Below are 15456 nucleotides of genomic sequence, written 5' to 3'. Positions count from 1 at the left end.
ATATTTTTAGTTGTTCAGATAATGTTCAGATAATTTCTTTATATTTTTTTTGGTAGAGACGGGGTCTCGCTCTTGCTCAGGCTGGTCTCGAACTCCTGAGCTCAAACAATCCGCCTGCCTCGGCCTCCCAGGATTACAGGCGTGAGCCACCGCGCCCGGCCTCTTTTTTTTTTTGAGACAGAGTCTTGCTCTGTTGCCCGGGCTAGAGTGCCATGGCCTCAGCCTAACTCACGGCAACCTGAAACTCCTGGGCTCAAGCCATCCTCCTGCCTTAGCCTCCCAAGTAGCTGGGACTACAGGCATGCACCACCATGCCCGGCTAGATACGGATTTTTCGTAACATTATATTACCAAAAAGGTAACATATCAAAGGTTTTTAAACTTGTAGAAAATAACATCTAACAAAAACACTCACTTCTAAAGCATTTTGAACTCGTTCTTTACTGGAAGCATTTCTCTTGAAGTTATTTGTTAAATTGATTGGTTCAGTCCAGTGGTTACAGTCACCTCCATATAGCAAACAATCATTTGGTAAAAACGTCTCTACCCAAAGACGACACACATTATCTTTGCAGCAAGTCAACAACACATTACATACAGAAGCCCTAAGGAATAAAAAGATTTTAGAGGCAAAAATACAAATTTCACACAGTATCATAGGCAATTCTAAAATGTTTCCATAATTATTTAAATGCACATAACTAAGACACCAAAGAAGAAAATGTCAATATGTACAGATCCCATCACAGCAAATGCTTGGCACCCTATTTTCTTTCTGCTTAGAATTCAGTAGTTCTTATTTCAACAATCTAAGATTGTCCTTATATCTAAAGAAGGAAAACCAAGATCAATCCATAATCTCTCAGCTGAAAAGGAAAAAAACTACATCTTCCAATAAAATGTTCTAATTTATTCAGTGGATGGTTATTATTTTAATTATTTCATAATGCTTCATTTTTACTTTCTATAAAGGCACCTGTGCACTGGTCACTAAGAAACTACAGTAACTACTTAGTATACTTATTCTCTCCTTGCCTAACATGTATCCAAAGCAGTAAAATGTAAGAATTGAAAATTCATGATAAAATAAGCACTAATCAACCTCCTTCAACTTTCAGTTAACTTCCTTCTTGCCACCTCCTCAAAATAAAAGCAAAAATTAACTACGTATAGATTAATAAACCTCATAAGCATCCAGAGCTCAAAGGCTGAAACCCTATCAACAAAGACTACCTTCTACTAGGCAGCTCAACAAGTTTAAAAAAAAGAAAAAGTCACAACATCTTGCAGTAGTCACTTGTTCCAATATATCTATATGGTTAAAAATGAATAATCAGCAAAAGGTTTTATGAGGTAACTCAGTGAGTTAAAGAAAAGAAAAAGAAAGAAAAATATTCTATAGCAGCCACTTTGTTAAACATATCTATCTAATTAAAAAAGAAAGAGTAGCAGAAGAGACAAAAAGGGAGAATAGCATGTTTTGTCTTGGTTTCTCTCTGCTGTTTCCCTCCTCCATTCTCTCATCTTGCCCCCTCCACCCTCCTCTCCTGCCTTCCTCTCTCCTTCCACTCCCTCTTGGGGCTTTCCTCTATCTGCCCTCTTCCACCATTCTCTGCTCTCAGCCTCCCCACCTCTTTCCTTCTGTCCCTCACCTCTGCCTCCCTAGGACCTCTTTCTTTCTTTCCTTCCCAAACTGCTTGTTTCTCCTCCTTCCCCCATCCTCGTGCACATTTACCTCTCCTTTTTTTTTTGCTCTCTTTTCTCTAACCCTCTCCTAACCACCCCTCCTCTCTTGGTTTCTCCCCACTATATTTACATATATAAAGACTGTGGCAATGAGATTAAAAGTGAGGAGACAAGGCAGGGCACAGTGGCTCAGGTCTGTAATTCCCAGCATTTTGGGAGGCTGATGAGGGAGGACTGCTTGAGGCCAAGAGTTTGAGACCAGCCAAGGCAATACAGCAAGATCCCATCTCTATGAAAAATAGAAAAAAAAAAAAAAGCCAGGTGTGGTGGCATGCACATGTACTCCTAGCTACTCAGAGGCTGAGGTACAAAGATCACTTGAGCCCAGGAGTTTGAAGCTGCAGTTAGCTATGACCACGCCACTGAACTTCAGCCTGGGCAACAGAGCAAGACTCTGTCTCTAAAAAAACATATTATATCAAAAGGCAATATGGAAAGTTCAAGGCTCACAATGCCAATGAGTAACTAACTGGTAGAATAGAAAGGTTTATAAAGGATCAACAGAAGGTAGAGACTAAAGGGCTAAATAGACAATAATCACAAAAGGCATCAGAACTTAGGCAAGAGCAGCAAGACAAGTGGGAAAAGTCACAACTCAGAAGCATGGAGAGGGCTACGAGCCTGGAGTGTAGATAGCCCTAGGTCACTCTCCTCAGTATGACTTATAGATAGTCCATGTAAACAACTAGCAGGTAAGATAAGAACAGTATCGGGAAATACCCTGATCTGTCTGAGGCATTTCTCTGGTAATACCTCCTTTCCATCACTTCTTTACCAGGGTATCTTATCTTCCCTCCAATGGCATATCATATTAAAATATACCCACTCCCACCCATCCAAATAACAACAAAAATGAGCAAGTACAGCCTTATAGAAAGCAAATATATGATGAGTAAGTATTCCCAACATCTGTCCGATCTTGATATTAACAACAGGATAAGATGGTTTTGAAACTAGTTATCTACAACCAACTTTTAGAGGTTTTTGGAAGATATCACCAATATGGGGGGGAGGTAATGACGGACTAGAAGCAGCCTTCCAGTATGCTGCTCCCAAGGAAAGAAAAGAAAGGTGCAGGCAGTTGCCTACATACAGATTACTCTTTTCTGATGCAGCATTGTAAAATCACAGAGAAGCAATGCGGGACACTCAGAGTGGGGGGAAAAAAGGTGACGGGTGATACATATAACAAGATCAGAGAATGTGCAGGGAACAATAGGTGAATAGAGTGCTGGGGCTACACACTCGCTCTGCTGGCACAGTGCAAACTCAACTGCAGGACGGCTCCCAGCACCCCCACAGACCTAGGCTTGGTCGGACAAGGGCCCTGTCTGGAGTCTGTGCATAGCCATTGCAATAGACAACAGGCACTGTGGGGACAGAGCAACAGCTAAAGCCATCCTGAGCTCTCTCGGGTGTATTGCACCAAGTCTCCATTGGGCTGGGGAGAGAGTGGACTGACTATGGCTTCTCGAAGCCATAACCAGTGACTTGAAGCCAAGCTCTTCTCCCCTAGAGTGCAAGGGGAGCTGAACATGGGAATTCATCGGGGTGCAGCAGGCTCCAACCTGGGAGGCACTGGGCAACTGCTTTAGTAGGTCCTGTGTGGGGAGTGGAGAACTCCACCATTCATGGGCTGCCGGAACCGACATATGTCCATCTGACTTGGCATCAGTGGGGTCCCTGAGCCCGCGGAACAGCCTTCCACTTGCTCAACCCCGACTCTGCCATCCAGGCCCCAAATGTCTCCTACCTGCTTGGCCCTGATTCTACCCTCCAGGTCAAAAAAGCCCCGTCTACAGGGTCCTACTTCTGGCTCCTCAGCCCTGCTATGAAGATCTGCTTCTGGCTCCTCTCTAGTCCCGGTTCTGAGGTTCTCATGCTAGAGCCTGAAACTCCGCCTCTATGCCTCCAGAACCCCTGCCAGGGCTGAGGCACCATACCCAAGTCTCCAGTGCTGCACCTAGACCCCAAGACCCCACCCCGGAGCCTCCACCACCACAGCAGGGCTGGAAGAACAGCTCCAAAGTCCATCACCCCGCCAGGGACCCTACCCCCAGCCTCAAGCCACGAGTACACTGTGACCTTGTTTGAGCAAACGCACACAGCCCAGGAACCCAGGACAACCACCTCCAGCTGCTGCTGTTACCTCTGTGGGGAAATCCTGGGCAGAGCAATCCCCACAACACCAGCGTCAGTGAACAGGGTCTCACCCAGCTCCCAACTCGAACATCCTACAACTATCTGGTGAAACCCAACACTGAACCCAAACAGCATCCAGCACAGGCTTGAGCAAAGGCAACCACAAGAGAACAGAACAAATCAAAACAGCTGCATTACAGGCTTCTAGTGTGCACACCCCTCTCTCTGGCCTGTCAACATTCCGGAGTAGAGGGGAAAAAAGGGCACCATCTAGTAACCTCCCCTTACTCTAATCAAGCAGGAGAGTTTCCAACAAGGAACAGGAAGGAGCTCTGCAAACCTATTAGTCCTATTAGTTGAGAAAAGAGATCTCAAATAAGAAATGAGCAAAAGAACCCTGACAACATGAAAAATCAAAAGAGATCAATACCCTCAAGGGATCACAATGGAGCTACAGCAGTGAATTCCAACTGCAAGGACAAAAATGGAATTCAGAATATATATGGCAAATAAAATGAATGGCATTGAAGAGAAAGTTGAAAACCAACAAAAAGAATCCAAAAAAAAAAAAACATATAAGAAAATTAATGAAAAAGTCACTACAGAACCAGATAAAATTAGGAAACATATAATAGAACTTAAAAAAAAAGAAAGAATCATTCAGGGATTTTCAAAACACAGCAGAAATTTTCAGCAACAGATTAAACCAAGGAGAAGAAAGAATCTCAGAGCTTGAAGACAAGGCTCTCCAGCTAACCAAATCATTTAAACAGGCAGAGAAGAGTAACACAGGCAGAGCAATCACATAGAGAGATATGGGACTATGCAAAGCAAACAAACATATGAATTATAGGTATCCCTGGGAGGGAAGAAGAAAGTGCTAAAAGCATGGAAAATCTATTTGAGGGAATTATTGAAAAGTTCCCTAGTGTTGCCAGAGATCTAGACATCCAGATACAAGATGGTCATTGAACTCCAGGAAGATTCACAGCAAATAGGACATCTCCAAGACACAGAGTAATCAACCTGGCCAAAGTCAAAATGAAAGAGAAATTCTACAAGCAGTTAGACGTAAGCAACAACTGACCTGCAAGGGGAAACCTATCAGGATAACATCAGACTTCTCAGACGAAACCTTACAAGCCAGAAGGCAGTGGGCTCCCATCTTCAATCTTCTTAAACAGAACAACTGCCAGCCTAGAAGTTTGTGTCCTACAAAATTAAGTTTCAGATTTGATGGAGAAATGAAGTCTTTCCCAGACAAGCAAACACTGAGGAAATTTGTCATAACTAGACCTGCCCTGCAGAAAGTACTCATATCTGCACTATACATGGATCAGCACAATAGACACCACCAATGTAGAATCACCCAAAAGCTAAAGGTCAAAGCCCAGACACCACAATGGCTTAAGAGGTAAAACAAAGCAATAAAGTTCTATGCAACAGGATGAATAGAAATCAACCCCACTTATCAATTCTTTCAATGTCAATGGCTTTAACTCCCAACTCGAGAGACATAGGCTGGCTGAATGGATAAAAAATACAAGCCAAGAATACGCTGTCTCCAGGAAACACAATTAACCCACAGGATCCATTCGGACTCAAAGTGAAGGGATGGAAAACAATATTCCATGCAAATGGAAACCAAAATAAAGCCTGTGTAGCCATTCTTGTTATCAGATAGCACAGACTTCAAATCAACAAAAGTTACGAAAGACAAAGATGGTCATTATATAATGGTATAGGTAACAATTCAACTAGAAGACATAACAATCCTAAATATTTATGCACCAAACACAGGTGCACCCAGATTCATAAGGCAAACCCTACTTGATTTAAACAAAGTAATAAACAGCAGCATCATAATAGCCCAGGACTTTAACACTCCACTGACAGAATGGGACAGATCCTCCAAGCAGAAAATAAGCAAAACAACAATGGGCTTAAATGGAACTATAGAACAAATGGGCCTAATCGACATTTATAGAACATTCTACCCTAAAACTACTGAATATACACTTTTCTCATCAGCTCATGGAGCATTCTCCAAAACTGATCACATCTTAGGCCACAAAACATGCCTCAACAAATTTAAAAAAACAGAAAATATACCATGTATCTTCTCATATCACATTGGAATAAAATTAGAATCAATTCCAACAGAAACGTTCAACTCTACACAAAGTCACGGAAACTAAACAACCTACTGCTGAATGATTATTGGGTCAAGAGGGAAATTAAAAGATCCTTCAAACTAAATGACAAAGGTGACAGAAATTACCAAAATCTATGGGATTCTGCAAAAGCAGTCCTAAGAGGAAATCTCATAGTCTTAAATGCCTATATCCAAAAGACAGAAAGATCACAAATCAACAATCTAATGCATCTGATACCACAGAAATACAAAATATCACCTCTGAATACTATAAAAATCTCTATGCACATAAACTTGAAAACGCTAAGGAAATGGAAAAATTCTTGGAAACACACAACATCCCTAGGCTCAATCAGGAAGAAATAGAACTCCTGAACAGACCAGTAACAAGTAACAAAACTGAAGCAGCAATAAAAAAATCTTCCAACAAAAAAACTCTTGGACCAGATGGTTTCACAGCCGAATTCTACCATACCTACAAAGAACTGATATCTATATTGCAGAAATTATTTCATAACATCGAGAAGGAAGGAATCCTTCCCAACTCGTTCTATGAAGCCAACATCATCTTATACCAAAGCCAGGAAAGGACACAATAAAAAGAAGAAAACTACAGACCAATATTCCTCATGAATATAGATGCAAAAATTCTCCATAAAATTCTAACAAACCAAATTCAGCTGTTCATCAAAAAAATAATCTATCATGACCATGTGGGCTTCATCCCAGAGATGCAAAGATGGTTCAACACAGTCAAATTTATAAGTGCAATTCACTACATAAATAGAAATAAAAACTAAGACCATAAGATCCTCTCAATAGATGCAAAAAAAGCATTTGACAAAATTCAACCCCCTTTTATGATAAGAACTCTTAACAAAATAGGAATAGATAGAACATACCTCAATATTATAAAAGCCATATAGGACAAACCCACAGCCAACATCATACTGAACAGGGAAAAACTGAGAGCATTCCCGCTTAGAACTGGAATCAGACAACAGTGCCCACTGTCACCACTTCTATTCAACATAGTGCTGTAAGTCCTAGCCAGAGTGATCAGGCAAGAGAAGGAAATCAAGGGTATCCAAATGGGGAAAGAAGAAATCAAACAATCGCTCTTTGTTTATAATATGATCTTATATCTAGAAACCCCAAAGATTCTGCCAAGAGACTCCTAGAACTGATAAATAAATTCAGCAGAGTCTCAGGTTACAAAATCAAAGTACATAAATCAGTAGCTTTCCTATACGCCAACAACAGTCAAGCTGAGAATCAAATTAAAGACTCAATACCCTTCAGAATAGCAACAAAGAATATAAAATACCTAGGAATATATTTAACCAAGGAGATGAAAGACCTCTATAGGGAGAACTATGAAACACTGAGGAAGGAAATCACAAATGGAAAAACATACCGTGCTCATGGATCAGCAGAGTCAACACTGATAAAATGTCTACACTACACAAAGTGATTTACAGATTCAATGCAATCCCCATGAAAATACCAATGTCATTTTTCGCAGACCTAGAAAAAATCATTCTACATTTCATATAGAACAAGAAAAGACCCGATATAGCCAAAGCAACCTCAAGCACAAAGAACAAATCAGGAGGCATCAATTTACCAGACTTTAAGGTATACCACAAGGCTATAGTAACCAAAATAGCATAAAAACAAAGATATAGACCAATAGATCAGAATTGAGAACCCGAATATAAAACAATCCTCATATTGCCATGTGATCTTTGACAAAGCAGACAAAAACATACACTGGGGGAAAGAATTCCTATTCAATAAATGGTGCTGGGAAAATTGGATAGTCACATGTAGAAGACTGAAACAGGATCTGCACCTCTCGTCACTCACGAAAATTAATTCACGAAGGATAACAGACTTAAATTTATGACACGAAACTAAAAGGAATTCTAGAAGAAAATGTTGGAAAAACTCCTATAGATAATGGCATAGGCAAAGAATTTATGAAGAAGACCCCAAAAGCAATCACAGTAACAACAAAAATAAATGGGACCTGATTAAATTAAAAAACTTCTGTACAGCCAAGGAAATAATCAATAGAGCAAATAGACAACCTACAGAATGGGAGAAAATATTTGCATGCTATGCATCTGATAAAGGGCTGATAACCATAATCTACACAGAACTCAAGCAATCAGCAAGAAAACATCAAACAACCCCATTAAAAAATGGGCAAAAGACATGAACAGAAACATTTCAAAAGAAGATATACTAATGGCCAGTACACATATGAAAAAATGCTCAATGTCTCTAATGATCACGGAAATGCAAATCAAAACCACAATGAGATATTGTCTAACTACAGTGAAAATGGCTTTTATCAAAAAGTCCCAAAACAACAGATGCTGGTGTGGATGTGGAGAGAAAGGAACACTTACACACTGTTCGGGGGACTGCAAACTAATACAATCTCTATGGAAACTAGTATGGAGATAACCTCAAAACACTAAAAGTAGATCCACCATTTGATCTAGCAATCCCACTACTGGGTATTTACCCAAAGGAAGAAAAGACATTTTATAAAAAAAGACACTTGCACTTGAATGTTTATAGCAGCAAATTCACAATCACAAAGATGTGGAAACAACCCAAGTGCCCATCAATACACAAACCAATTAATAAAATGTGGTATACACACACACACACACACACATACACACACACAAACACACCATGGAGTAACACTCAGCCATAAAAAAAAAATGGTGAACTAATAACTTTAGTAACAACCTAGATGGAACTTGAGACTATCCTAAGTGAAGTGTTGCAAGAATGGAAAAACAAATACCACATGTACTCATTATTAAATTAGAACTAAATGATCAACATTCATGTGTACATATGGTAGTAAAATTCAACAGAAATCAAGCAGGTGGAGGGGAGGGGATGGGAAAATTCACATCTAACAGGAACAATGCACACTATCTGGGTGATAGACACACTTTTAACTTTGGCTCCAACCGTACAAAAGTAATTCATGTTACCAAAATGTTTGTACCCCCATAATATTCTGAAATTTAAAAAAAAGGAGAATATGATCATTACAAAACCTCCATTTTTCTGTCTCAATCCAGCAGTCCCTTTGCATACAGTATTAGCCATTTGATAGTGTACCTTAATTTTATGTGGAAAACCAAAAGCACTGATATTACCCAGTCAAAATGACATATCGGAAAGAGCAATGGTCTTTGATGAGATCTCTCTCGTTCTCATGAGCAAAGGTCAGTATTTCCACTACATACCCACAGGCAGTTGGTGAGACAGAAATGAAAACTAAAAGAGCTCAGAAAGACTAGCTGATTCTTAAATGACATGAATCCAAAAACACAGTTCTGGAGACCTCTAAAAAGATGCCGTAAGGCCGGGCGTGGTGGCTCATGCCTGTAATCCTACCACTCTGGGAGGCCGAGGCGGGCGGATTGTTTGAGCTCAGGAGTTCGAGACGAGCCTGAGCAAGAGCGAGACCCCGTCTCTACCAAAAAAAAATAGAAAGAAATTATCTGAACAACTAAAAACATATAGAAAAAATTAGCCGGGCATGGTGGCGCATGCCTGTAGTCCCAGCTACTCGGGAGCCTGAGGCAGGAGGATCGCTTGAGCCCAGTTTGAGGTTGCTGTGAGCTAGGCTAACGCCACGGCACTCACTCCAGCCAGGGCAACAGAGTGAGACTCTCTCAAAAAAAAAAAAAAAAAAAAAGATGCCGTAACAGAAAATTCTAGTTTTCTACAGGACAGTTCCCTATGCTACAGAATTTAGTTGACAGACATAAAATGAAAATGGGCTGGAAAAGAAACCAACTGGTATGCTTTATCGCTATTATCAGACTCCTGTAATGGCCCAGTTTAAGGCATCTGCCTCTGCATCCACCATGATCAGTTCTGCTGATGTTGAGTGAACTAGATCAGGAGCAGATGTGACTGTTCTCTCTCAAAATATGCAATACTTCATAAGCCTCCTTTTTTAGTATTTTCATGGTAGCAGCATCTATAAATGAAAACACTTGTAGGTATCAGAAGAAATCAGCCTCTGAAATCAGATAATCCTCAGGTAGGCTTAAAGGCTCACAGTTTGTGATGAGAGTTGGCCTCATTCACAACTTTTAGAATGAGAGTTAATATACGCCACAAGCTCATTCTATTCCCAATGTATTTTTATATATGTAGGCAATGGTATCAGAGGTACTAAAATAATAGTTATCAAAGTGAAGCTAATGTGAGGGTGATTTTGTTAAATACAGCTTTTCCAGACCATTCTCCTTTAGACCAAAGACTCTGACACAACCTTCTACAGAACCATCACTTTTCCCAGAGTGTCCCTCCTAGACCTACACTTTGTTAGACTTTAGGGTTGGGGTAGGAAGAATAGCAACCACTGCACTATAGCTCAAAAAGTCTACATATACTCTGCTGGCACAGAAGAGCAAAAATAAAGTCGACAGGCTGGGCGCGGTGGCTCATGCCTGTAATCCTAGCTCTCTGGGAGGCCGAGGCAGGCGGATTGTTTGAGCTCAGGAGTTTGAGACCAGCCTGAGCAAGAGCGAGACCCCGTCTCTACCAAAAAAATAGAAAGAAATTAACTGGACAGCTAAAAATATATAGAAAAAAAAAAATTAGCCGGGCATGGTGGCGCATGCCTGTAGTCCCAGCTACTCGGGAGGCTGAGGCAGTAGGATCACTTGAGCCCAGGAGTCTGAGGTTGCTGTGAGCTAGGCTGACGCCACGGCACTCACTCTAGCCCAGGCGACAAAGTGAGACTCTGTCTCAAAATAAATAAATAAATAAATAAATAAAGTCGACAAATAATTCAGGTACACTACCACAGATCAGCTTAGGACATCGCCAGTGGCAAAATGCATAAGACAGTGAAAGGGTAAGGGAAACTGGCATTGCTTACATGGTGGGGCCAAATTGAAAATGGCCGTGTGTGTGGTAGCAGAAAAAAAAAAAGGAAAAGAAAAAGGTCACGCAGTACAAAAAGAGCTTCTACCTATGCTTAACAGGTCTCTGTAACTTACGTAAATATAGGCAGAAATTCAATATGATATGAAATCTTTCCAGAACTACAGAAAAAAAGGACTAATGGGAATGTACGTGCATGTGCTTGTGTGGGTTAAACTAATACTTATTTCAGGGCAGGATAATGTAGGGTACTAACCCACTCTCTCTTCCTTAGAGATGTTGGGTACAGTCAAATAAATACTTGAGAATTCATGGTATAGCCTCTCAGTAAAGCTACTTTTTTTTTTTTTGAGACAGAGTCTCACTCTGTTGCCCGGGCTAGAGTGCCGTGGCATCAGCCTAGCTCACAGCAACCTCAAACTCCTGGGCTCAAGCAATCCTTCTGCCTCAGCCTCCTGAGTAGCTGGGACTACAGGCATGCGCCACCATGCCCAGCTAATTTTTACTATATATTTTTAGTTGTCCAGCTAATTTCTTTCTAATTTTAGTAGAGACAGGGTCTCATTCTTGCTCAGGCTGGTCTCGAACTCCTGAGCTCAAACGATCCGCCTGCCTTGGCCTCCCAGAGTGCTAGGATTACCGGCGTGAGCCACTGTGCCCAGCCTATTTTTTTTTTCTTTTTTTTAATGAGATGAGGTCTTGCAATGTTGCACATGCTGGAGTGCAGTGGCTATTCACAGGCACAATCATGGCACATCACAGAATTCCTGGCCTCAAGCGATCCTTCCACCTCGGCCTCTAGAGTAGCTACGACTATAGGCACATGCCAGTGCACCCAGGTTCAATAAAACACTTAAAAAAAAAAAAAACCAGGAGACAAACTAGAAGGTACAAAGTAAGGGAATGAAATATAAAAACGTCCATGGCAAACAGAAATCTAGAGAGTAAGAGATGAAAGAACTGGACACAAAACATAGAGAAGAAAAAGAAAATATGCACAACTCTGTGACTTAAAGACATCTTATATGTTGGTAAATTATCTCAGCTTCAACTCCTTTAAAATGGCTCTTACACTAAATGCCAATCATAGCTGACCCATAGCCAGAGGTATGCAGGCCAGGGACTATCTAATATTAATCTTCATAAGCTTTGAAGTCCTACAGCTACAAACTCTCAAAGTGAGAAAAGCAATCAAAGTCACAAAGGCAATGTGCCCTTAACACATGGGAAAAAATGACCAATCCACTGACCTAGGCATATATTTGCTCGTTTTACGCCAGGAAAATCCATTTACAGCTCGAGGATGGGCCAGATAAACAAAAGAAAAGTCAATTTCTCCTTGGGATTGTTTTTCTGAACTTCTATCTGGAGAGGTAACAGCTGTCCGCCAGTTTTCTACATTATACCATACCTTTAAAAGACAGTCATCCTAAGGCAAAAACAGAAAAACATGCAGATCAGAACTAAAGGTTAATCAAATGGCAAAAGTAAGATTTTTTTCCCCTCTAGTGGAAGGAATTTGGGGATGGGAGGAGGGGTTGGGCACAGAGAAATTGAGAAGAAAATTCTTATTCTGATACTTTTCTATTAGCATTCCTTAATTGTGCTTTGAGAACTGAAGTGTGTGAATGTGTGTATTCTGTGTTCAATGAAAATGCTTGCTAATTACCATATACTATGGGAAATGGAGTCATTCAGGAAAGACTGAAAGATGAAATTAAGGGTTTCTTCTTCCTTAAGCCAAATATCAAATATGAAATCAATATCACTAGCAGACTAACGAAGACTGATAATTACTGGAAAAAAAAAAAGGAATACTTTTCATTTATTATCATATGACTTTTCAAATAAAATGTAGCTGATAATAACTAGTTAATAACTAATACTATAAAATATTCTATGCACAATTAAATTTATACCTCCTAATTTGGGAAACAGGGAAAAGCAAGTGAGACCAGAATGCACCAGGTGCTGCTTTTAAGCTACAACTGAGTTCCCACCTGTAAAGTCAATCAGAATAAACAGCTCCACTTCTCTCCTAAAAAAAAAAAACCTCACTGTGGTTTTATAGTATATCACACTCTTAGTTTGCAGAAGGCTTTGAGCCAATAATTTCAGATTATTAGTGGTTCATGGAATGCTCTATGAACCAATGATTAAAAATACCATCAAAGAAATACAATGTTCTGAAATAAACAGGTAATAACAAAGTATGCACACTAAAGAAGTAATTACAAAGGTCCTTCTAGAAACCCTATAAAATCTTTTATCTTAAATACAGCCTCATATACATATAAGCTAAAAGATGATATAAATAGAAGCTATATAGTTTATTAATTGCACTACACTTAAGGTACTGTGCCACTTTATGCATATACGACTGTCTAAATTAATCCCATGATTACTGACCTATGACATAGATGTTGTTATCCTCACATTACACATGAGAAAAGACAGACTCAAGGAGATTAACTAACTTGCCTGAGATGATAAAGCTGGTAAATGGCAGACTTATATCCAGATCTGTCTCTGTATTATTTCGATTATATCACACTGCCTTTTAAAGCCACAATAATCAATTTTTGCTATTTAATATTTTTAACAGGACATAATATTTCCAAGGTAAATAAATGAAAGAATGAAGCCAGTCCATGTTTTTAAAGTTTCAAAGTAAACTATAAACATACAATTTGGCAATAGCATTTTCACAATTTACCTTCCCAGCAGTGGCAAAAAATTCTCCATCTGGTGAAAATTTCATCAAATGAACTTGGGAAGCAGTTCTGCAAATTAAACAGGCAAGGAAATAATTGCAAGAAGAATTAAACAAGGAAAAATGCAATACTATCAAAATTATACTTCAGCAATTTCTTCAAGTAGAAAATTCTGTGATAACAGTTTCATATTCACTTTTAAGTCCACCTCAAAAATGAACAAATTGTTAGGTAGATAGCCAGGGACCTAGGCTATCCAAGGGACAAAGGTGGGCACCTCACTTTGGTGCTACCTGGGGAAGGATGCTGCCCCACCTGGGGAAGGAGGACTAGGGCAGCCACCCTGTCTTTGTGCTGCCCCACCTTAATCCTGTCCCATGCAACTGCCACACCTGGGGAAAGGAGGCTTTTGCCCTGCTAATCTGCAAAAGAATGCAGGGAATCCCACAACTGAGGGCCAGGGGGCCAGGCAGCCCAAGCATAATAGAAGCTGGAAAGTGACCTAGAGTAACTGAAGGCTAATTATCTTTCCATTAGCTGTCCATCAAAGTGGTTCCATGGTGATGTCTGAACCACCAGGAGGGCCCAATCCACACAGTATAAAACAGGACCCCAGACCACAGGCAGAGCCTCTTGTTACAACAGGGGGCCCCTTGTTGTCTGTAGCAAATGTATCTTGCTCTTCCTCAAACCTCATTTGCATGCTTATCTTATCTTGCTTTTGGTGTGTCTGGTCATTCTTCCGCCAAGAGAACACCAAAAATCGAGAACTAAATTGCCAACCCAACAAAGTTAGTAAGATAAACTTAAATATAAAAATATCCACGCATAAGAATCACACAATGAATGACTTGTCAAAACCTTTAAAGCCTAAAATAAGAGTCGTAGTTCCCATTCCCTTAGGAAGAAACAGAATGGGTTCATTTTTTAATCCGGAAATATCATTTCCAGAACCAAGGATTCCTATATTCCAACATACATTTTCATGGACAATGAGCCAATATTTTATAATAAATTTTGCCTTAGGGTAGCATTTATCCAATTAAAGATTATGTGTGGGCTAATAGAGGACCTGAAGCAATCATGGATTCAGTCTGCTAGCTTCACCTATATACTTGGTATTAATATATTACTTGCCTTTTCTTCTCAAAGGAACTTTGGCTCATTTCCCTCCATTGCCTTTTCTTCTGGCTACCCATATACACCCACCATTATCACTGCCTTCCTTTTCTTTGCCCAAATTCATGTTTAGAGATCAATACTAAACTTATTTGCAAAGCAGGCCAGAGGAATTCTGTCATATTTCATTTCAAATACATTCTCTGATTTTAAGTATAACAAATACATAATGGAAAAAATTGATACAGATGGATGAAAAGAAGAAAAGGAAATAATCTACAGTTTTACCAATACCACAACAACCTTTCCCAAACAAAACCACTGTTAACATTTTAATACAGAGACTTCCAGACTATTCTCTCTGCTTTCTGCAGGAGCATGAAGGAGGAAGGGTTAGAAACTGCCATCATATTTAGTTTGCTTTGTAATCTCATTTAAAAATACGCGGGCACGGTGGCTCACACCTGTAATCCTAGCACTCTGGGAGGCCAAGGCGGGTGGATTGTTTGAGCTCAGAAGTTCGAGACCAGCCTGAGCAAGAGTAAGACCCTGTCTCTACCAAAAATAGAAAGAAATTAATCGGACAGCTAAAAATATATAGAAAAAATTAGCCGGGCATGGTGGTGCGTGCCTGTAGTCCCA

At 40.0% G+C, this 15456-nt stretch overlaps 1 protein-coding gene across 2 annotated transcripts in view; it reads right to left on the bottom strand.

The window, feature by feature from the left end:
- The window catches only part of DMXL1 (Dmx-like 1), a 159549-nt gene that overhangs the window by 108485 nt on the left and 35608 nt on the right, over window positions 1-15456 (bottom strand). For both annotated transcript variants that reach the window (XM_012659552.1, XM_012659553.1), the window contains exons 6-8: window positions 13698-13764; window positions 12232-12410; window positions 416-605 (exon numbers count right to left, since the gene is read on the bottom strand). In XM_012659552.1, coding sequence (XP_012515006.1) covers window positions 416-605; window positions 12232-12410; window positions 13698-13764 — 436 coding nt within the window. The remainder of the gene's footprint in view (window positions 1-415; window positions 606-12231; window positions 12411-13697; window positions 13765-15456) is intronic.

This window comes from Propithecus coquereli, unplaced genomic scaffold, assembly GCF_000956105.1.
Source record: "Propithecus coquereli isolate 6110/MARCELLA unplaced genomic scaffold, Pcoq_1.0 Scaffold62, whole genome shotgun sequence".
Taxonomy (NCBI): Eukaryota; Metazoa; Chordata; class Mammalia; order Primates; family Indriidae; genus Propithecus; species Propithecus coquereli.
Note: the sequence above shows the minus strand (reverse complement) of the source record. Positions and strands in the feature narration are given on the sequence as shown.